This window comes from Thalia democratica, chromosome 3 (genome assembly GCF_965202585.1).
Source record: "Thalia democratica chromosome 3, ktThaDemo2.hap1.1, whole genome shotgun sequence".
In the NCBI taxonomy this organism is placed as follows: domain Eukaryota; kingdom Metazoa; phylum Chordata; class Thaliacea; order Salpida; family Salpidae; genus Thalia; species Thalia democratica.
The window spans coordinates 48,221,829-48,245,712 of record NC_139167.1 but is presented as its reverse complement, the minus strand read 5'-3'; the positions used below and the strand labels follow the sequence as shown (position 1 = coordinate 48,245,712).

The window sequence follows — 23,884 nt, the reverse complement described above, 5'->3', positions numbered from 1 at the left end:
GTACAACCACATATTTATACCACTAGCAACTATTATTTGTAGTGAATCTGCTAATAATGTTAAAAAAAAGTTAAAATAATAATTTTTTAAAAGTACAACAACAACACTTAAAACCATAATTGAATTAATACTTAATTTACACTAAACGAAGATATTAAGGGTATAGGGGGAACGGGGGTCCACCTTGATTTTTACAAGTTGATCTTATTTTATAGAGTTTTATCTGAGCCAGCAGTTATTTTTAACCGCTTGAAAAAATTCAAAGTTATTTTTGAGATATGTGCGATCAAAGTTCGTGACCTCAATAGGTTCCTAATGAAAGGCGCAACCTAAAACGCGAAAAAAGACTATTTCATAAAAAATCTATCTCCTCCTTCATTTTTTAAGCAATCTTCATCAAATATTCACAGAAAGTGTATTATTAAATTTTAAAAAGATTGAATGCAGCAATTTTTCTAACTTTGAAAAATTTTTATTAAAAAAAAACCACCTATTATTTTTGTTTTTTTAATCTAAAATTTTTATTTTTCAATACTCTTAAGATTTCAACATTTTAAGTCTTCTAAACTATAAAAGGAACGTTTCCTAAAAGTTTGAGGCCTCTAGCTCAAAAAATGAAGGAGAAGATAGATTTTTAATCATAAATTTCCGAGAAAGTTGACACCAAAAAGTTTGTGGTCCATATGTTTAAACCGGAAATATTTTATAAGTATTAAAATATTTAAAAATTTAAATAAGATTTTAAATTCTATAAAAACTGGCTTGTAGTTTGTACTTCAAGCTTTCATATAAGATCCAATGTTATTTTTAGTAAAAAAAAATGTCGGACCCCGACGCCCTTAAATATTACTTAGGGACGCTCTATATAAAACCATGTATGACAATGTATGAACATGTTGTATTAAAGAACATCATACTTTAGAAAATACTTCAAATGTTGTCAAAACTTTTACACAAGAATTAATATAACAGGAATATACTTTAAGAATGTATAAAATAAAACAAGATTTAACTAAATTATTTGTAAATAAAAAATACTTATAAAAAGTAACATTACTAGAAAATACTTTATATAACACAATAAAATAATATAAATGTCTATTCTGCAATAACATGTTTACTGCATCAGGCTGTGGCTAGAATGCCCCACCACTCTCTGTGGCTGGTTTATATAGCAATATTCTTAACTTTATTCAAAATTACATCAGAAATTTCTTATCTGCTCTTAATTTTCTCCTTATCTTAACTTGCATCAGTATAACACTTGATCTTGAAAGCTTTCTTTTAAACGCTTGTATGAACAATGATTTTAGCTTAAAAATTTCCATAAAATTTAAACAACTATCTAGAGCATTTTGATATCCTGTTACAATAAATTTTAAAATTACTCACTTCATTTACTTAACTTAATACACAGAAAATTATTGAAAGTAATAGAAACAAAACGACCACTTAACAAATTGGAAGTAGATCATTTGGAACAGCTTGAACTGTTGTGGGCATCTTATCTTGAAAAAGTTTACCTCTTTTATAAATTTGATATAGTTTTGATACATCTAAATATTTGTTGTATGGTAATTGCTTACTTTTAGTTTATCGAAGTTCTACATACTGATAATTTCAATTCAATTTATACCTTTTTCAAAAGTTAAACGAAATAGCTTATCAGAAAACTTATTTTTTTTAGTTATTAGTTTGTTGTTAATAACTTTGTTTTCATCTTGATTCATCAGTTATCAGAAGCTCAAAAATTCTTGGGAGATAAAAAATCAGAAGTTTTAATTAAACTGAATTTGAAATGGGAAACATTAAAAAAAGAAGCAAAAGAAATGTCAGACAAGGGTACAGGAGGTATCGCTCTTGATCCTAACTCAAATCCAAAAAATGTTTGTTTAGTTTAATTCAATTTACTTATACGACTAAAGTTATTACAAATCCTAAAGTTAAATTTGTATTAGTGTTTGCTTTTCTAGAGTATTTACTTTTTTCTTCAAAAAGTAGTCGTTAAGTTTTAAGATGTATAGATTTATTATTATTTTTTTACTCTACTTACTAAGTTTTCAACAATTAATTGTACTTAATTACTTTAAAATCTTCAGTATATAGTAAAAGTTATTAACTTGCATGTTATATAAATAAAAAACTACTTAGTTTAACTCTAGACAATAGACCGATACTTAACAATATGTTGAACAGTTACTATAATCAAAAATAGAAACTGAATAATTTGAACAAATACTACTGGTTTATTTGTTGTTACTAGTTTATATTTTAAGTTAAAAGTTATTTAATTATAATGTTTTTTACTTATACAACATTTTTTATAACTTAGACCCAAAAATAAATTACATAGGTAACTTTTATATTTCTACAAAATATATAAGATAAGCTCTATTTTAATGTAGTTGTATTAAAGTTTTTACCAAGTTAAAATAAGTCTACTGAAAAACTTAAATAAACGTTTTATTAAAATCTTTTTTAGTACTGTTATTTGTTTTTGAATTATTACTTTTAACAAAATACAAAAAATATTTCTTAATTTAGGCGAATTTCTACGTAAGTAGGTATTAAATTTAACTTTTTTAATTAATGAACATACAGTTACTTTTTTGGTGTTCAAATTTTTAGTAATCAATATTATTAGTTATGTTAAACAGTGATTTAAAGGTAATTAAAAAATTTTTTTTTCTTAAAATACTGTTTTCAATATAGTAATTTTAATTTTACAACTAATGATTGGTTATTGACCACAATTATAATAGTATTTACAAAAAAAAAGCTTAAAATAGTATTTTAAAAACTTAGGTATTGGAAATGTTGTTGGAGTTAACAGACAGATTAGATAAAGTAGTTGAGGAACTGCAAGAATATGACCACATTAAACGTACCGTTTACGACGAAAAGTTTAATTTTACAGCTGTTGAGGATATCAAAACAAAGTTTCAAGCTAGACTACAGTTATGGCACTTCATATCAATTTCTAGCAGCACTATTGATGATTGGAAAAAGACTGCTATGCGGTAGTTTTGTATTTAAATTACATGTGTTTGTAACACGAAAGTTACAGATCTTTATATTATCTTTTGTATATAGATTGTTTTCTTATATAGCTTTAATATTTTTTAGATCTAAATCTATACAAATTTTAAGAAATTTAAACGAAAATTAGATTAATATAAGGTATTAAAGTCTTTGCATAAGTCTTATAGCAACAATAGTGGTGATTATTTTAGTATTATTAGGTATAGTTTTATTTTTGTTTGATTTTTAAAAATAGTTTTATGTTTTACTTTTGCTGTTTTTCATGAAATTTTTTTTTGTCCATACTATATTTAACAAAGCTCTACAATTTAGTTTAAATAAACAGTTTTTTATAAATGATACATGTTTAGAATCTATAATTAAATTAAATTTACATAACAGTTTTATTACAGATATTCTGAAAAGATATTATTATTTTAGAGTAGATAAAAGAGTAGTTATAATAATATTCGTAGTAATGCAATAATAAAATGTAAGACAAACTCAATATAAAACTATATCAAACCATAATTGTTGCAGACTAGCGAATCTTTTAGTGAAATTAATTGTTGAAAATAGATAAAACATTATAATTTTATTTTATTTATCTTATCAAAATATCAAGTTTCTGAAATGAACTATCACACTAAAAGTATAGTTTTACAATAAGCCTAACGAAATATCTTCTGTTGCTATCTTAAAATGAATAAATATTTACCCTACAGAAAATTTGTACCTCAAACAGCAATTGAAACACTATTTGAGTGGCAGAAGTCTGCAGATGAATTATCAAAAATTCTCCCTCCGCAGGATGTAGTTCTTCAACATTGGTGTAAGGTTTGATTTTACTTGTAACAATTTAATTATCATTTGCAGAATTTTTGGCCCTATTAAGTGTACCCAAATTAAGATATATACTGCGGAGAGAGGGTGAAATTTTACTAAAGTTAGCTAAAGAGATTAACTGAATAGATTAGGAAGAAAAGCTAACAACCGTCTTTTGCTACTAACTAACTTTTTAAGACATCAAAGTTACGGAACGCTTGTTGATTTAATGTTTAAAGACTAATATTGAAACTGAAATAAAAAGTTGATTCTTGTTATCAAACAACACTTACTTTTGGAATCCACACAAAATCCTTTTTTATCGTGTATTTATCTTGGTTACAGACGGGGTATGTTGGGTCAGTTTCATCTTAAAAATTTACCTAAGCTGAATTAAGGCTAATTGGTACTTAAAAATATAATTTATTACAAAACTTAGTTGCATGAAATTTCAGTTCATACAATTCAAATTCCGACAATTAAAAATCTTAAATAAAAAAATTTAAATATCATATTTTAAAAAGTAATAGACGTTTGAAAAAATTATAATATACGTACGTAGGTCTTATTAATATCTACAAACCAATTTTTTTGGTTTTTGCAAAGTTTTAAATATTTTTCGAGATATTTAAAAAATAATAAAACTAACTATATTATAAAGCTTATTTTAGTCATATCTCAAAATATTTTCAAAATTTGCAAAAAGAAAAAAATAGCTGTAGGTAGCAATAAAACCTACATACGTATATTTCTATTTTTTCAAATATATTACTTTTTAAAATACGGTATCTTAAATTTTTTTTAAAGATTTTGAATTGTCGGAATTAGAATTCTCCGAATTTGAATAATCGTGAACCCCAAAATTTACTAAATTACTGTAAGTTTTGTAATAAATTATACAATTTTAAGTAAATGAATCTTCTATTTTAGTTCAATCTGTGTTAAAACTGTTTTAACCTAATATTTAATTGTTGGTACTTAAAGATGGGTATGTCTAAATAATGTATGTCTGCTATGTTGAATTCTTTTGAGGAATTCTACGTGCTTTAAACCTAAGCTAATTTTTTAAATAAGCGGATCCCCATAAACTTGCCTTAGCTGTTTCTGTGTAGGTTATACTTGGCGCATTTTAAATCAATACTGATTTGTGTCATTTAATTATCGGACATTTAATGTTTACATATTATTTACGTCATCATTGGTTTCCCTTAGTATTATAACCACAGATATATATTTATAATACTGGTTATGTTTATGGTCTTAAATATGTGGTCTCCAAGTACTTAATCTAAACTGACTGCTTTACTTACGAGTAGCTTACAGTACCAAAGTTCCAAATGTTAGTCTTACTTTAAGTAATTTATTCCTAGGTTATAAATAAAACACACTTTGAATTAATGTCACGTAGTTTATTAAAACTCAAGAAAGAAACTGTATTAGTTAATAAACAAATAATCTGTAGTAATACAATGCATGCAAAAATACTTACAGTCTTGACAAAAAAATTGTTCGATTAATAAACTTGTTTAGATCGATATTCTTAGACGCAAACTAGGTGTTCTGGTCGCTTGATAAAGTTTAACTTATTCTTCACTAGACAACGTATAATTTTTTCGATGTAGATTTACTTCATAGGCTTGAACTTTACTTGATGTTGCGTTGATCATGCGAACTTAATCGTGACTTAAGACGGCATACGGCCTGCAGCACAATTTAACTAACGCGTATTTGAAAGACAAACGCCGATATATACGCCTCGGATAGAAATTAACTCCTTCGAACAAACAATGTTGTTTTGAAAAATAAGTAATATTGTTTTGAAAAAAGCCTGTTGTTGTTTATTGTTTCCGTTTCAAAATAAAATTATAAATATCATATGCCTTCGGCACAGTGTGTACCACGGACATAGCTGGCTTGAAAAAGTTACGAATCTGGAAAATACAAAAAAAAAAAGGGAAGACGCATGCTGACGTAATGAAGGGTACAGGACAATCTATACTACCTCTAGTGTTGTTTTGTTATATATTAAGGTATGCAGTTACGTTAAAATTTAAAAATAAATGCAGTTTTGATGTATGAGAAATAAATGTATATAAGGCAGTTTATGTTGCTACACACCAGTGGCATCGCGTGGTGTTTTTGTTAGGAGCTGAGGAGAAAAAAAAATTCAAACTTAAAACTTTTATATGAATTAACTTAAGTATTTCTACATTACAACTGCATACATTTGTCAATGTAACAAAATATTTTTTTTCTAAAAAATCAAAGTATCTATAAAAAAAACTTAAGGTGAAAAATACGTTTTCTTAATAGTTGTAACTACTTTTTTCCATTAAAACTATTCTGGTCCTGCTCGAGTTGCCCCTTCTGGAGTTTCCCCTGCTCGAGTTGTCCTTGTTCGAGTTGCTCATGCTAGAGTAGTCCCTGCTCGAGTTGACTCTGCCTGAGTTTAAGTTGTCACTACCTATCTTGTTTTGAAAAATTGTATATGTTTCTGCAGGGTTGAAAAGTCAAAGTAGATAGTTATGTAGAAATACATTTATTTCTTTTAAGCATGATTTTATTCATGTTTATACTTATGTATATTTTTAACAATAACATTCTTTTAGCTGAGTTTGAACCATACATTTGAATAGTTAGTAAACAAAGTCTTACAAAGATGTTTATTGCAAACAAGTTATCGTACTGTTGTACAGTTGAAATTCTTTAATTAGGTTTTAGATAACAAATATTACAATATTATAACACTTAATTTGAATGTTTTCACTAACACTTTTTGTACTCTATATTGAAATTGTAGTAAAACGTTTTTTTACAGACAATCGACAACTTACTGCTGGACTTGCCACCTTTCGTCCAGCTGTCCAGTGACGCGATGCACCTGCGCCACATTGGTGAAATATTTGTCGAGCTGGGCCTCGGTGAGGTGGAAGAAGAATTTCTCACTGTTAAGGACCTTCTCAACTGCAACCTGTTCGCTTCTTCGAAAATTATTAACAACGTTCGTTTGAAGTTTGCATTTTTACAGCATTTTTCTTTGCTTAAGACTGAGATATGTTTTTAGTTTGTAGTTTAAAGCTATTGTTATTTTATTACAACTAATATTGGTGTTAGTTTGTTATAATGCTTATAGTTATATGAAATTATATATGTTTAATTTTGTCTTGTATGCAACAATTTCAAACATATACATTTTTAGTTTTAACTTGATTAAGATAAAGCTTTTTTGAATAATATGTACACCTAAAGCTTGTAAAACATTAAAAAATTGTATTTTTTAGTTTTATAGTAAGTTAAATTCAAAAGTTGATTAAATTAGGTGTATAAACGAGCTTGGTCGGAATACACTCTGGAAAAAAAGCTGTCAAAGGTACGAAAAAACTGGGAGGAAAGAACTTATAAACTTAAAAAGCATATCTACCCAATATTCTCCTGTGATGGTAATACTATTGAAAAGGTGATTTGTTGAATCATTGTTTGTATAAAAAAAAAAATAAGTATCTTTTTAAAAAAAATTGGTTCTTTTAAAAAATTTATTTCAATGGTGCTAGTTTTTGTGGTTATGTAGTATATTTACTACAAACACAATATTTTATTAATTTCCCAGTTAATATATTTCTAGTAGACTTTTTCTATTACGTCATACGTTAGTGTTTGTTATATAGATAGAACTTTAGAGATTTTTTGCTAAACTTAGGACCGCTTTATCTTGAAAACTTTTGAGTAGCTCCAGTGTTTAAAAAAATTTAATCTTTATGTTATTTAATAATTATATACATTTGAAAATTACTTAAAGCATATAAAAATATGTTTTTCCATTTGCAATCTGAAAATACATCGTTGTAAAAAATGAGTTTACAAGTTCTACACCTTTATAGTCTTAAGCTAATTTATTAAAATTATTTCTAAGGCCGGCTGGGTGTTTTACACTGACTCTTAGGTTTGATTATTCGATAGGTAAGCTGTAAATCACTTTTTGTCCGATAAAAAGTTTAAATTAAATTTTGAGATATGTTCAAATTTATAAGAAGTTTTCGAATATATCATGCTTCAAAAACTAAAAGTTCACTAAAAATCTACTTACTTTTTTTGTTTTATGAGCTGAAACTTCAAATTTTACGAAACATTCCTTAAGTAAAAAGTAATAATTTTTAAATTAAAAAAAAATTTAAGAAATGTTTATTTGGAATTCGAAAACAGAATAAAAAGTTGTTTTTTAGATATATAAAATATTAAAAAAACACCTTTTGTTTGTTTTAAAGTTCCAAATACTTTTTTTATTTGAAATAAATTAATTGAAAGACTGAACAAATAGTTTTGCCTAAAATAGGTCTTTATACTGACTTCTTATAAAAGAATTGTTGCTAAATTTACTTAAGTAAAGTAGAAGAAAACCTTATCCAGGAAGTAGATAGTGGAACTTTTGTATTGGCAGAAGTTGACAAGATATTCGAACAAATTGCTGATAGCCATATATTCCTTCACTTTATGCTCCATTCAAAACATGGTCAAGAAATGAGACCTGCTGCCAAGGTGTGGGACGGAACATTGAATCAAGTTAGTTAATCAGTTGAAGTTTGCCATGATTTGGATTTTTATTGTTTTTTATAGAAAACACGCTATTGGGTACGTATTCATTAGACACTGACTACATAGAAATTACATAAATCGTAGAACAACGTTTTGTTATGTGTTTTTTTTGCATCTAAGATAATTTATACATTTGAATTTATAGTTTTTATGTAAGTTTGATTTTATTAACTTTACTCTTTTTTTTATAGATCAACGAACTTTTGCTTACTTGGCAGTCTTGTCAGAACAAGTGGGTGTATTTAAACCGTGTGTTCAACGCAGATGCTTATATTGCTGATAGATTAACTCATTTAAGAAACAGTTTTCTCATCATAGATAAACTATACCGTGAATTTATTACATCTGTGGCAGAAGAACCTAAAGTTTTATCTGTTTTGTCAAGGTTTTTCAAGCATGCTTTTTAAAATTTATAATTTAGATGTTAAGTTTGTGTAAAGGTCTTGTTTTACAGTTTCCGTGTGTAAGATGAAAAATAATTATTTATTAAGTCATAACAAATCATTGTTACACAATTCTATACTTTAGTGATGTTAGATATGTTTATAACCTATCTAATAATTTTGTTTTATTAAAATGCTTGAGAAGTCAAGTTAGCTGTACTACTTTAACATTTTTATTGCAAATAATACTAATTTGTTTGGTTGTTGAATTAATTCAGACTAGTTAAATTAAAAAAAGAAATAGAATAATGTAATTTTAAAGTTTTCACAAGTCAGAATATATTAAGTATGTAATATTGGTTTATCATCTTACGTTAAGTTTTATATGTTTGCTATCTATTTATTTTTATTACACTTATTTCACTCAATTTTCTTTATATATTGAAAGTTTAAACATTGTTTATACATTTACTTTTAGATAAACTTACTTTGAGTAAAAGAAAACTACCTTAAAAAATTTATTTTAAATTAAAAGCTTCTTCTTTGTGTAGACTACCGGGTCAACCTGGCTTTAGAAAAATGCAAGGTGAAATATTGAGGAAGCACATGCAAAAGTGCATGCACCTTCAGGACCAGCTGTTGTTGCAGATGTCTCATATCCTCGACGAATTTCGCTGTAAATTTCCAAGGTATAAAATTTTAAAACCGACTATAATAACATTGAATTGTATAAAAAAAAAGTTTTCTTCAAAAAAAAAAGATAAAAACATTAAAAAATAGGTTGTAAATTTTCTAAAGAACTATGTTAGTAACTTTTAGCTTTAACTTGTTCTATTTAAGTAGTAAATATACTTGAATTACTATATTAATGAATACTTAAGCAGTTGACTCGAGTTATTGTAAGTTCTGCGTTAAAAGAATTAGTTTTTACTGATGTAAGTTCTGATAAATTGTAATTAGATTTAAAAATAAATATAAGATATTTTTAAGCAGAACTAGTTTAGTTGTAAATTTGAACTGAAAATCTTTTTTAATAGTTTACTTAAACATATACATTATTATTTTATTTTTTAGTTACTCAAAACTTGAAAAAAAAAATTCATTATACATTCTTTTCCTTACAACCGAGAATAAAACAATACTACAATAAAACATTAAAATATTTTAGAATGTTTTTCTTGAGCGATGAGGCGTGCATTCAGCTGGTGGGATTTTCCAGGCAACCGCGCGCGATGATCCCGTTTGTTCGCGAGTGCTTCCCCTCGTGCTCCACTGTGGAGTTTCAAATGCCACTTGCTAATTTGAAAACAGCAATACACGTGGATATCGACGTTCACTTGTAAATAAGTACAACACTTATTGTTAGCTTAGAAGACTTTAAGTAGTCTTATATTTATCTTTTAATGCCATTATTTATATGCGATTATTGGGGACGGGTCAAATATGCACGAAGACACTTTTGCACCAGGGGTCTTTTTTGCACGAGTGATAAGTTTGTACAAGAGTAAAAAGAAACATAAAAAAAATTCGACCAAGGGTAAGGTTAGGGGTAACAGTGATTGTAAAAAAATTAAAAACAAAAAGTGAATAAAATAAATAAACATACCAAGGGTAAGGGTTAGGGGTAACAGTGATAGTAAAACAAAAAATTAAAAAAATAAAAGAAAGAAAAAATTAATAATTGGTAATGATTAAAGTTACCGATCAAGGGTAAGAGTTGGGGGTAACAGTAATAGTAAAAAAATAGATAAATAAAATAATTAATCAAACACCAAGAAAAAAAACACTCAAGGGTAAGGGTTAGGGGTAACAATAATAGTAAAAACAATAAAATAAAATAGTATAAAAAAAAAAGAAAAAAAAAGTTTTAACCCGTGCAAAAGTGTCTACGTGCAAAAGTGACCCTTTGTGCAAAAGTGTCTCATCGTGCATTTTTGACACCTATCTGTGATTTTTATTTGTTTGAATATTTGTAATTATTATTCAAGGCTAGAAGCAGTTGCTTGTGAGGGAAGCTTTGGAGAAAAAGTGAAGATATCTCCAGTGGTTCCACAGGCCGATTCTACCCAGTGGTTGAAAAACTTTGAAAATAACCTTTTCAACTCAATAAAGTCTATGACATACAAAGCTCTATGTGAAGGCTTGACTTCAAATACACGTATATTTTTTATTGTATAGAACTAATGTGTTTATATTTTATTAGCAATTAATTAGACTTTATTTGTTTTCGTACTCCTTTAAAGTTTGAACAACAGAACTATTTTAAAAGAGCCAATCACGCAATTTAATAAAAAAGTTTGCACAATTTGGAAATACGTTTTTTACTTAACTATATGATTACAGACAGTTTAAAATTGAGTCATTTAAAAAAAAGTCTAAATAAACTTGTAAAAAATAATTAAAATACTACTGTATTATGAAAAAGTATGTGATAAATACACATTGAAATTTTAATATTTTACATAGGTTTAATCATTTTAGTTTATGTCTTATAATTTATAAAGATAGTAATTTATAGTTTAATAAAAGATAATTAAGTACTAATGTTAAATAATAAACATAAAAAAAAACTAGATGCAAAGGTATTTAAAGTTAACGTTAGATTAATTCGTTAATTTTTAATTAATGATTAGTAAGGTAGTTTGATACAATATATGTATAGTCTTAAACTGGTCTTTTAACACTAAACATTATTGTAGATAGTTATTAAGATTCGCCTATTGCTTTTTGAAATATTATCTTTCAATAAAATAGATGTTTCTAGTTAGTTGTATCAATTAAAGTTTAGGAATGTTTCTTGTTTTAAACCAGTGTTCGAAAAATAAATAACTTATATTACTACTTTTATAATTATTTTACTACTAAGTTTTATAATACTACTTACTACTATTTTTTTTTTCATTAAACAATAATACATTAAAAAATATTTTAGAAGTAAGAACTTCTATGAGTGATTTACTAGAAGAAATTTGTGAAGTTGAAGGTGAACACTTTTTAGAAGACGATTTTCAGTAAGTTAAGCTTTTGCCACAGTAAAAAAAAAATTATTAGGATGATAATAGTTCATAACAATTTTGGTTATAAATTAAGCTTTTATACTTAATCATAGGTAAATAATAGTTATAGTTAAGATAAAATAAATTTGTTAAAACTTAAATATTGCTTTGAAAATGACCAGGAAATTAATTTAAATTCACTGAAAATCAAAATTTAGTTAATTCATTAAAATTTTGAAAATAAAAGCTATACATTATTATTTAATTAACAATATTTATATTGTAGTTTGCTTTAAGTCAAACAATAGAAAGTTCTCAATTTAAGTAGTGTTTAGGTAGTAGTTATGTATTTTATTTTACAGTTTGTTGATATTTATATGCTTAAATATATTACATTTCTGTTAACTAAGAAAAAATAAGGTAGTGATTTCAACAATAAAATATAACTTTGTAATTAATTCACAGTCATTGGTTACTGAAGTATCCTAGTCAAGTAGTGTTGTTCTGTAGAGATGTTTTTTTTTACCGAAAATTAAGAAAGTGCTTGCTAAGTCAAGTTGACATAAGAGAATATGAAAAGATATTGTTGGAGCTGCATCATCGAACTAATTCTGCTAGGTTAAAATTTTTGATTGGTTTTTGAATTCATTAAATGGTACTAAAGTATTACCATAAACCAAAAATTATTTAATTCATTAAGTTACATGTATCATGTATTAAAAAGTTAAATAAAAACATTAGTTGTTTAAATATGTTTTTTAAATAAATTTCTTTAAAGTTCGCTGACTCGTGGTTACAAATTAAAAAAAAATTGTTTGTAATACAGTCAAGTTCAAGTTGAGCTGACGAAACTGAAAAACTCTCAAAGTAATCCATCAACTATTGTGAGGAGGGCTAAAAACTTGCTTTCTGCAATAATTTTGCAAATATCTTTTCATCGCGATGTTCTTAATAGAATTATTCAAAACAAAAGACCTTCCATTAATTCCTACGAATGGCAAATACTAATCAAGTAAGTTTTTTGTTATAAAAACATATTTTATTGAGTTTTAGCTGAAATGTATACTAGTTTTCAAATATTTTAAGTTTGATCTATACTAATTATTTTTAAATCAGTTTATATAAAAAACAAATATGAAAGCAACATTAAGTAATATTTTTTTTTATTAAAAAAAGTTATTATGGTGCAAATTTATTATTTTTGCAGTTTTTAGTGTTCTTTATAACATTAGCTTTCTTTAGTTATCACACTAATTTTTTTTTATATATAAAAATTTATGTTAAAATTAAATTTGTTTATGTAAAAATAAACTATCCAGTTAAAATACAACTTAAATCATGATAAAACTCTAGAATTTAAAAGTTTTTTAATTTTCTTAATATATTTTTTGGATTAAGATAGTTGAAGTTTAGTAATTTGTAGGCCATCAGCTGAGATAAACGACTATCAAAAGTTGAAGCTCAAGCCGTTTGAAGATACGGATGACAATGCGAACAATGAGTTATCCAGACAAGTGTCGGTTAAGCGGTGCTTTGTTGAGCAAATGGGCGAGTATGAAGATTACGGGTTTGAATTTCAGACTCTCTACCAAACTTCTAACCCGAACTCGACCTTTTGTTCTGGTGTTGTCATGACACCTACAACTGAAAGGTCTGTTTCAACTTGTATGTACGTCACGAATATGATGTTTATTATTTACGTTCCTCATGTAGTTTAAATGTGTATTTGGTTTGTAGATTAAAACTAATCTTTTTATAATTTTTTATTAGCATAACATGTTTTTTCTTAGTTTAATTAATTTTTGCCTTGTGTAATAAAATAAATATACATAAAAGTCAAGGTTGAAGAAAATAAAAAGGTTTATTTTGGAAACTGCTTTAAATAGTTATATGTTAGTTTTAATTCGACAATTTTATTGTTATTCGTAGTAAATTATCAAAATAAATTTATCGGTTTTAGCTATCAGTTTTCGAAATAAAAAATTGACAATTAAATGCACTGTCCTCTTCGAGTTCTTACTTTAAACACAGAAACTATGATATGTAAATATAAATGTTGATCTCACAAATGCATTACAAACGTTCATAAAAAAATTAATTTTCTGTTAAAAAATCTTACCTATAAAGTTGTATTTAGATTTCGCAAAGTAAGTTTTAAAAGTTACTATTTAAAATGATCTTCTTCTAGACCTTTATCCTTATGGTTTTAATACTTTCAGCTGTGAAAACATTACAAATATTGCATAAAATATATGGTTAAAAAAACCACGAATTTGCATCAAATATTTGTAAGAGATTTTTTATCTTCCACAGGTGCATGTACAATACGCTGGCTGGACTTCGTGCTGGTTTCGCTGTTGGAGTTAGCGGAGTGTCTGGAGTGGGTAAGTCCGTCACCACTCAAGAACTGGCTCGCTTATACGCAAAACCGCTGTTTAACTTTGACTGCGCCAAGCAATCCAGCATCCAAATAATCAACAAGTAAGTACTAAACTTACTTTAACACTTCTGTTTGATTTATTAAACGTTGATCTGTGTAGTTTTGGACTTCATAATTGCTATACTTTGACTAAATTTATCCCTTTTTGAAACAAAACTTTTTTGAAAATAAATAAAGTACTTTTTTATGAAAAAAAGAATATTTTTAAAATTACAAGAATAATAACAGGTGCTTAGTTGGAGCTGTGCAGACGGGCAGTTGGTTGTGTTTGTCTCACGCTGAGCTTCTTCCCATGAAATCTCTTAGTACGTTAGCACAGAACATCAGTGATATTTTTCACTCCTACAAACTAATCAAGTCTCAAGAAAACTCGGCAGTTATAAAAAGATACAACATAGGAATGAAGCACGATTTAAAAGTTGGATTTTGTTAATCAATTGTTTTAATGTTTGATTATTGTACGTGGAAATATTTGATACTTTAATATTACTATTAAAAAAAATAAACAGATTAAAAAGCTTTGAAATACCTGTAAATATGTTTAAATGACTAACCTAAATAAAAGAAGTTAATAGAAATAATTTTTATAAACAAAACAATAATTTTTTTTAGAAGACACCCTCTCTAGTAGCTTTGCGAGATTTCAAAGTAAATGATCAAGATAATAGCTTTCTCTCAGAAGCTGAGAAAATTCCAAAAGGTTTTAAAATGGTTGATGTCCTTAATCCACATGACTTTTGTACAAATCAAGTAGATAACAGTAAAGAGGACTGCATCCTTTTTAAAGGGGAACTAATTCGTGCCAAGCATGGATTTGGTTTTATTTTCAATTTTACAACGACAGAAACGTTATTAATTTGTTTTTTAAAGTTTATTTTTATTGTTTTTTTGTTACAATACATCATAAAAAAGCAGAATATTTGTAATCAATTAATATGTACACATTTATATCAAGTGTGTAGAATAAGTTGCATGATTGCTGCATTAAATTTACAGTGCTTTGCCTAAAATACCGAACAATATGAAGAGCGCCATGAGAACAGTTTTTTTAATCCAGCCTGATTTCGAAAAGCTAGCTGAAGTAAGATTTATTTGTGTAAGATTAATAGTAAAACACGAAATAAAAGTGGTAAAGATGTACTTGGTTAAGTATTTATAGCTCAGATTGCAAGGTAGATTAGACGCTTAAAATTTGATATATGTTTAAAAAACGTAACATTCGATTTAGTTTACTTACGTACTTTTTTTTAAGGAGTTGTAATAAAACTGGCTAAAAAATTTATTTTTATAAAAATTTATTGCTTTTACAAGTAACAAATAAGACGTTGTACCGCTTTCTTACAATTTTTTTAGCTGTGATTAATAATATTTAATAACTGTTTAGCTTTGGTATTACTTTTATTTTTTTTTCTTTGTTTAAAATTAATATATTTTTAACGAACGAAGTTATACAAAATCATAAGTTAATATATATATTTACTGTTTTAGGTGTTTTTATAGTACAATGTAGTCTTATTTTAAATTTTATACTATCAATTAGTGTTATGAAACAATTATTTCTAAGAGATTGTAATTTTGTGTAAGTTGAGTATTTCACTGTCAGGTTTGGCTAGTCGCAGGAGGTTTCATCGATGCCAAAAGACTTTCGAAGAAGCTCGTGCTAGCTTTCAACAATCTCATTTCACGGGCTTCCATGTTTGAGTTTTATGATATATCTCGACAAGTAAGTTCCATTGGATCAAAAAAATAATTTTCAAGCGCCTCGAAAGATTAAAAAAGCTTAAAATAAAAACTTGAGTAACAGAAATAACTTAACTAGTTAAGCAGAAATTAACAAAGTTTTAATTGTATACAACATTTACAATAATTTGAAAGTTAAATCGTTTGCAAGCATATCTTAATATAATTAGATTATAAAATGTCGTAAATTAAGAATATATAATTGAGTTAATGTATATATTTGTAAAGTTTCTTCGCTAAATAGACTATATTTTCCGGCGAAAGGCAGCGAAACAATTTTCAACTACATAGATATTTTGTTATTATATTTAGAATAGATATAATTGCAGAATTTATCTAGGGATATTTTAAGGATATTAAGTGGAAGATTAGAATCTTATAAAACATTATATTGCTCAAAAACTCTACGAACAGCTTTATGGTGTACATTATTCTATAAATCAACTTTCTTTTAGAAATGAATTTTAAAAACTTAATGTGTTGACACTTTATACATAACCGAATCTAAAATATCTAAAATACTATCTTTAAACAGCCTGGAAGGGAATTCCCTACAATGAGAACTGTAGTGAAGCTGGCATCCCGGATGTTAGCACGAAGCAAGAAGGAGCGGGAAAAGTTGGAAGGGAACAAGCGAGCGAGCGATGGCAGGAAGAAAATGTCGTCTGCTGATTCGGTTTGTTCGAGCGGGGTGAGCCGCAGGAGCGAAAATATCATCATAAGTCATCTGGAAGAGCAAGCACTCGCTGATTCCTGCCTGTTAGCTTTTGGTCCCAAGTTCGGAAGGTTGGTTTGTTGAATTATTGTGTTACTCAGTTTTAAGCAAGCTTTATTTTTATCTGTAAATCTGTTGATTGTGATCTATTTCATGAAATATATTACAACCTAAAGCAAGTATTTTTTAATCATTAAACTAAGAGTTTTTTCAGTTGTTTAAATACAGAAATAATAAGTTATAAATATAAATCACTTAAATGAACAAAATGAGTGACTTAAAAATAAAATTGAATTTTAAATGAACTAGTAATTTAGTATTATTCTAACTAAATTTAATAAAAAATGTATTAATCTCTATAAGACTTAAAATTAAGATTGTAATATATTTATATAGTCATACCTAACATCAAAAGTATACTTAAGTTTTAAACTATGAAATATATAGTATAGCATAATGTTTACAGTCGACAAAGAATAGTTTATCTATTTTTGAGAACATAAAGTTTTGTTGCATATACTTATGCAGTAAGATAACTGGTCAATTGGTTGATGAAAACTAAATTGATATTTTAAGTGGTGAACCCATGGTGCAAATAACCGATGTAATAAGGGGAGTTTTTTCAACTTTGCCATCCCTTAGTTTGATTCGAAGACAACAAAAGAAGCTTGAAGGTTTTTTTGAACACAATTACCATTTATGCTGTAACTATCATTCGTTTTTATTTCTAGTTGTTTTAGATTAATTAATTTTTACACGTCATCTGGTTTCTTTAAACTTTACTAAGAGTTTCATTTTAAACATAAATTTAAACAAGCAAGTTTTATTCAGACGCAGTGCAAATGCAGTTAGCGGCAGACGGCTTGACAGTTTCTCACAAGTGGATTGAAAAAGCGTGTCAGTTGTTTTTTCTTCTTGATTCTAGTCAGTCTGTTATTATAACAGGTCAATGTGGTAGCGGTAAAACAACTCTATTCAGGTAAGAAACACATTGTTCATGATCTATTTGTCATACGTGCGCTTGAGAAAATAATATTTGACATTTTTTTTATGTTTTAGAACTTTGTCTAAGGCTTTTAATAACATGACATTGGAAGCATTGACAGAAGAAACTTTAAACCAGCATGACAAAAATCAAAGCAAGGCTTCATCTAAGTTTGCAAGCAGTATTATGAAAATTATTAGTTCGTCAGATCAAAACATGGTCTGTCTTTTTTTCTGTAACAAATGCTGTTTATTGTTAACCTTTGTTGTTAAGTTCACTGTATTTTTTGTTAGTTTACTTTGTATGAGATCAATTAAAGAGATAGCTATAATTATTTATATACAGGTCTTTAAAATAAAATTAAGCATATTATGATTAATTATGATGTATTATTTTAATTTTAATACAAATAACTTATGTATTATATACGAACCATATGAATTTTATATTTTGAAAGCTACCAAATATAAAACATTATAATGTTGTATTCGAAATTGAGTTCCAAGCTTTACATAAAGTTTAAACAAAGCAAAATCATTTATGTTTTTTATTGTTTTATATATAATTATGTTTAGTAAGACTAAATTTGAAACTTTATTATTATTGAAAACGTTGTTTCCAAATACTGTGAATTTTATTTTAAAGTTAATTAGCTTCTTGAATATATCTATTGTATGCTTTTACTGATTTAATTTATTTTGATAACAGTTCTTATTTCATATATCAGTTTATGTTATATATTAATGTCGTATATTGTTATTGATTTTGTCATTTTTATTCAAATAATCGATTAATGATATTTATTTTAAAGTAACACCTATGTTGAGTACTACTTCTTTATTAGAGTAAAGAAGATTTAGTCAAGCAGCTATCAATGAGTCCTGTTGTTAAAAGTTCAGGTTCAAAGATTACACAAGATGTTTTAGCTGATAAATATGAAGTGAAACCACCAACTTCTGGTTAGTTCTTTAGTTGTCTAACGCAGTGATCTTGAAGGTGTACTGTACATCTGTGCTCACTAGTTAGAAATTGTTTAACTGTGGACAGAAAATTAGAGATTAAAAAATATTTTTTCAATGACGTTTGTTTTCGGAAATTAAGATTTCAATTTTTTAAACGTAAATTAATAGTTCTTAACACAACGGCACCAAAAACATAAAAAATACGTCTGCTTAATAATGAATCATGATTTTTATAGTCTAATGCACACAGAGTTTAATTTTTCAGTTATTTAGTGTGTACATTTTTTAAAAAGGTTAAATTAAAGAGGTAGCTATAATTATTTATATACAGTTCTTTAAAATATAATTAAGCACAATATGTTATTTATGGTTTAACGTATCTGATAATTGGAAACTTATAATTATATGTAATTATTTTTAACTACCAATCAATTTTGATTTTAAAAAAATAGTGTAATTAGCCTAATTATTTCTTTTGCACTTTTCAAGTCATTCATAAACATCTAATTTATTTATTAAGTTTACTTAAGTTCGATCATACAAGTGATAAAATGTTATAAATAAGTTCTTTTAAACCTTTTTTTTCTGTGTTTTCTTTATACTGTTTTAAACATATAAGTTGTGAGAGTTACAAAAATTAGATTATTTATTTTTTTTAGAGTTAAATTTAATTTCAACACATAGGATAACTTTTATTTTCAATATAAAAAAAAAATAATAGAACTGCTTGAGGGATATTTTTCTGTACTTAAGTAATTTTACTTATTCATAATTATTTTCGTTTAAATCTGTAAATGAACATAAATGCCAACTTCATAAATATGTTTAAAGTTTTTTAAAAATATACTAAAAATTACTAGTTTAAGTTGAATTAATATGTTATAATATTTACATTAATCAAAATTACTAGATGAATATGACTTAAAGATTTTGAACGATGTAGAATACAAAATGAATGTGGACACATCTGTTATTTTTCCAAACGCTCATTCGGTTGAAGCTCTATACGGAAGTTTTAACAAGCATGATGGCATATGGAGTAAAGGTGAAAATTTTTCTTTGGCATACAATAATTTCAATTTTAAAATTTTGAATTAAGATGCCGAAAAAAAACAAACAAGCAGACTTTATAGTTAATTTTGTTGCTACTTTTTTTATTATTGCAAACAGGAATTTTGAGCAGATTTTTGCAACGTTCTCATTTCAAGCAGGACATAAGAAGGCCTGCTGCCTCAACAATCAGAAAATTGCAAGGATTAAAAGCTGTGAGAGAAAGCGCCAAGCTTGATGATTCCAAGTTAGCAGTTCAATATTGTTTGAAAACTTTAAACCTAAACAAAAAAAACTGGGAAAATATTTTCGGAGCAGATATCGTCTAAGGTTATAGTTTTAAAATGTCTTTCATCTTTACAATGAAGAAATCTTTACAGCTTGCACCGATGGATAGTTTTAGATGGCGAACTAACACAGCATTGGATTGACCGGATTATTTGTTCAGTTGACGGCAATGCCTCGTTCAAGCTGGACAATCTCAACAAGCTTGAGTTTCCTCCTAAGTGCAACATCATATTTGAGTCTTCGTCCCTGACTGCAGCATCTCCTGCAATCGTTTCACAGTTAGTTTAAGATATAAGTACTCGAAAAAATTAAGTTAATAATATTTTAGTAGTTTTTAACATTAAATACATCTTTCATTTTTATTTGTTTTTTGTTAACTGCAAGTACCTTTTCAACAATTTTTCAACACCAGATGTGCGGTTTTACACGTCCAAACACCGCAGACGTGGAAGCTGATTATGGACGCGTGGCTCGAAAACGCTCACTTTAACTTCATAGTTTCCAAGCTGGTGGTGAGAACGTGGAACGATATTTTGTACGACATGGTTCCCAACCTCATAGAGTTTCTCACAAAGATACGTCAGCACTCGAAATGCGGATATTTGCTGTTTGAACAAGTTTGAATTAGTTGTGTTCGGACTTACAAATAACTGATGTTAATAGAAATGAAAATCTGTTTGATTTCAGCGAAGTAGTTGTTAAATTGTTGTAGAATTTAGCGAACAAGAGCTTTAAAATTTATAAATGACAATATGATTTTTAAAAGTTTAACATTTTTGTATTTACCGATAAGCTTTTAAAAAGTACTCAAAACAAAAAATGCAGAAATACCAGAAATTTTCCATCGGAGTGCACGAAATAAGCTCTTTCATATCTATATTCACTGCTTGCATGAAAAAAGTTGGCTTAGTAAGAAATGTTGATAATGAAAACAACCTTGCTGAAAACGGGCAAGAAGTTACCGAAAACAAAAATCGTCCACACGATATTAACATGCTAGACGTGAGGTTTGTCACATTAAAATTTTTTTCCAATTGTATTTATAGATATAGTTTTAAAAATATGTTTAAGACTTTAAACTAAAACACTTGTTTAAAGAAAATTCTATACCTTTCTATGGTATATCAAATAAATCTTAACTTATTTATAACAAAATACTATATGATAAACTGTTCAAAATTTAAGTTTATGTAGATTAAGATTTCCCAAAAAGGGCCACATGGTCCCCTTATGGGCCATTTAATAAATTTAAGAGGCCATAAGGCTATAGTTTTAAACTTACATTAGATATTCTTGAGTTGAAGAGCAAAAATAAAAGGTCGTAGGCGTATTTAAGGGTAGTTTTGAAACTTATACCAGATAAACGAGGAAAATTGAAACTTATACTTAGGCATTTTAAAGTGGGTTGTTTTAGAAAGTTAGGGGGCTATAAGCTGCAAGGGGGGGTAATAAGGTCATATTTTGAAACTTAGACTAGATATTACGGAGATGGTGATGAAGAGCAAAAAAATAAGGTATTAGGATTTGTATAACGTTTAAAGAATTTTTATTAGAGGTGCCATTGCTTTTTTAATTTTTTTGAAGAAACCTTATGAAAAAAAGTTTAGGAAACCCTGATGTAGATGATGTAATTAAGGTTGTTTAAATACTGCATATACAATTTTGATAATCAAACAGAAAATAAAGTTTTTGTGACTTAAATTACGGATTTTTTTTTAAAGTGACCATTCCTTGTTAGATTTTTAAACATATAGTAAATGTTATAATTTCATCAGATTTTAGTTTTTTTGTTTAAAATGTCAACAGTATTTGTTAATAAATTCAGTACTTTTATATAAATAAGTTAGAATGGTATTTAAGATGTTATAGTTATACTAGTTTTAATACATTTTTGACTAAAAAAAAATTAGTGTTTTTGAGATAAACTTAAGGTATTTGTTTTAATTGCTTAAGTTGAACAAATTAATTGTTAACTAAAAACGAACAGTATGCATATTGCATATTTTTACAGCATCCATATTTTATTTTTTTATAAAGACACTACTAAATGGAATAGAACATTTTGTTGCTTTAGTTTAACAAACAGTTTGGTTAAAGATGTTAAATTTTTCTATAAGTGAAATAGTTTTTTAAAAGTAGATGGCGTAGTATTTAAAGTATTTAAGCTACTACCAACAGTAACTAAATAAATCTGATAAAGTAATAAATATACTTTAGTTTAATTTTAGTTTTTATTAATTGAAGATTGCACTTTTCCTAAACTTATAACTGTCTTAAATTAATTTTTTTGCACAATATTAATAAGTTTATTCTACATTAAATAACGTTAAACATGTGGTTTGATTTGTACAAATCTTTTTATTGTTAAATTAATTTTGTAAAAAGTTTGTATTTGTTAATAAAGCTCAGTAACACTAATTTTCTGATATCAAAATTAACAAACTTCAATTATAACGTTATTTTCTAAAAAGTTAAAGAAATGTTTTTCTGTTTTTTTATAATTTGCGTTGATAATATTTTAGTACTTAATATGTAAAAATACAAAACAGAGCTCCATCAGCAATGAAGCTTACAACAGGAGGTAAAACAAGAGTTGTGTCTTCCCACCTTATCATATTTTCACTTGTTTGGTCTTTTGGTGGCTCTCTTGACCAACAGCAACAACTTCATTTCGATTGCTATTTTAGAAAAGAGGTGGACACTCTTCGGTTTGAAGACTTGCTAACTATTAATAAAACATAATTCAGTCGTAGAAAAACCACTACAAAAATATTTTTTGAGACTTTGCCTAAGTAGGGGTTGGCAGCATTTTATAAGGAAACAGACATATTTACTAAAATAAGTTCTTTGACTGTCTCAGTATTTTACAAAACTTTTACTTAAAAAATAAATATAAACATTTAAGAGCAAATGCGCTTTAAAAAATAAAAATAGGCGGAATTTTACTCAGAAGTAATAAAAAACCTTTTTCGTAAAATTTGTTTATTTTGCTTACATTTTCAACTTAAAAACACATAATGGGCCAAACATTTTTGCTTTGAAGGCCATTTTTTTCTCGCAGTTTGTATTTTACTCAATCTTGCGATTTCTCTTTTTGTAAAAACAGGTTTTCAAAACTATATAAATTAAAACTTTACTGATTGTTATCTACCAATATAATGCCGATAGTAATTTAGGTTGAGCTATTATGTTAATTGTATGATTATATCATTTTAATTCGTCAATATAATTTGTATCTATATTAAATATATATTTTAGTAACTCAGCAACCAGCAAAATAGTTCTTTCTTATAAATCTGACCTGTTACCTGCCGACCTTTGGTCTAATAAAATCATGCATGTTATCCAAGCAGTTTACTGTTAGTTTACTAAATTAAATTAAAAACTAAGTTTTAATTTTTCATGAAGGTATTCAAATGTTGCTTTTCCCATTTCAAACACGGTGTTTGACTTCTACTACGACGAAGAACTTTGTTCTTTTTGTAAATGGGGTGGAGCGAAAGCTGATGGCCCCGATCTTTCTACACCAACTTATCACATGAACAGCAAGGTAAAAACACAATTTTAAGACTAATTAGATGTAAGTTTTAAATAACTTGAATAAGTTTTTTTTAGCCTCAGAGTGTTTTGACATGTTTAAATATAAGTTTTGTGTTTAATAGTTGTGATAAAGTTAGAGTCAAAGTGATAATAAGTTGCTCTGAAGTAACAAAATTCAAAAAAAATTTTACACTAAGCTTTAAATTTTTACCTTAAGAATAGTAATTTTGAATTGTAAATGCTAGTTTCAGCTTTATTTGAAGTTTGTAAAACAAAATGTTCTTGTCTGATAATACTTAAACTAGTTAAATGTTGTTCTGTTTGTCGGCAGGTGTTATAACAGAAAAAG

The 23,884-nt window shown here is 27.0% G+C and overlaps 1 protein-coding gene across 1 annotated transcript; it reads left to right on the top strand.

Annotated features, from left to right (window-relative positions):
- The first annotated feature begins 1,829 nt into the window (after positions 1-1,829).
- Positions 1,830-23,563, top strand: LOC145832334 (dynein axonemal heavy chain 6-like). Its single transcript, XM_082939651.1, has 30 exons — positions 1,830-1,886; positions 2,806-3,020; positions 3,747-3,858; positions 6,665-6,847; positions 7,166-7,303; positions 8,251-8,403; positions 8,628-8,821; positions 9,371-9,508; positions 9,988-10,158; positions 10,808-10,977; positions 11,752-11,830; positions 12,642-12,827; positions 13,239-13,466; positions 14,129-14,296; positions 14,484-14,673; positions 14,868-15,103; positions 15,252-15,336; positions 15,859-15,978; positions 16,531-16,781; positions 17,287-17,384; positions 17,542-17,689; positions 17,770-17,914; positions 18,540-18,654; positions 19,568-19,702; positions 19,828-19,954; positions 20,088-20,273; positions 20,408-20,612; positions 20,821-21,002; positions 22,545-22,703; positions 23,404-23,563. The coding sequence occupies exons 1-30, from the start codon at positions 1,830-1,832 to the stop codon at positions 23,561-23,563; spliced, it is 4,734 nt and encodes a 1,577-aa protein (XP_082795777.1).
- Positions 23,564-23,884: the final 321 nt, after the last annotated feature.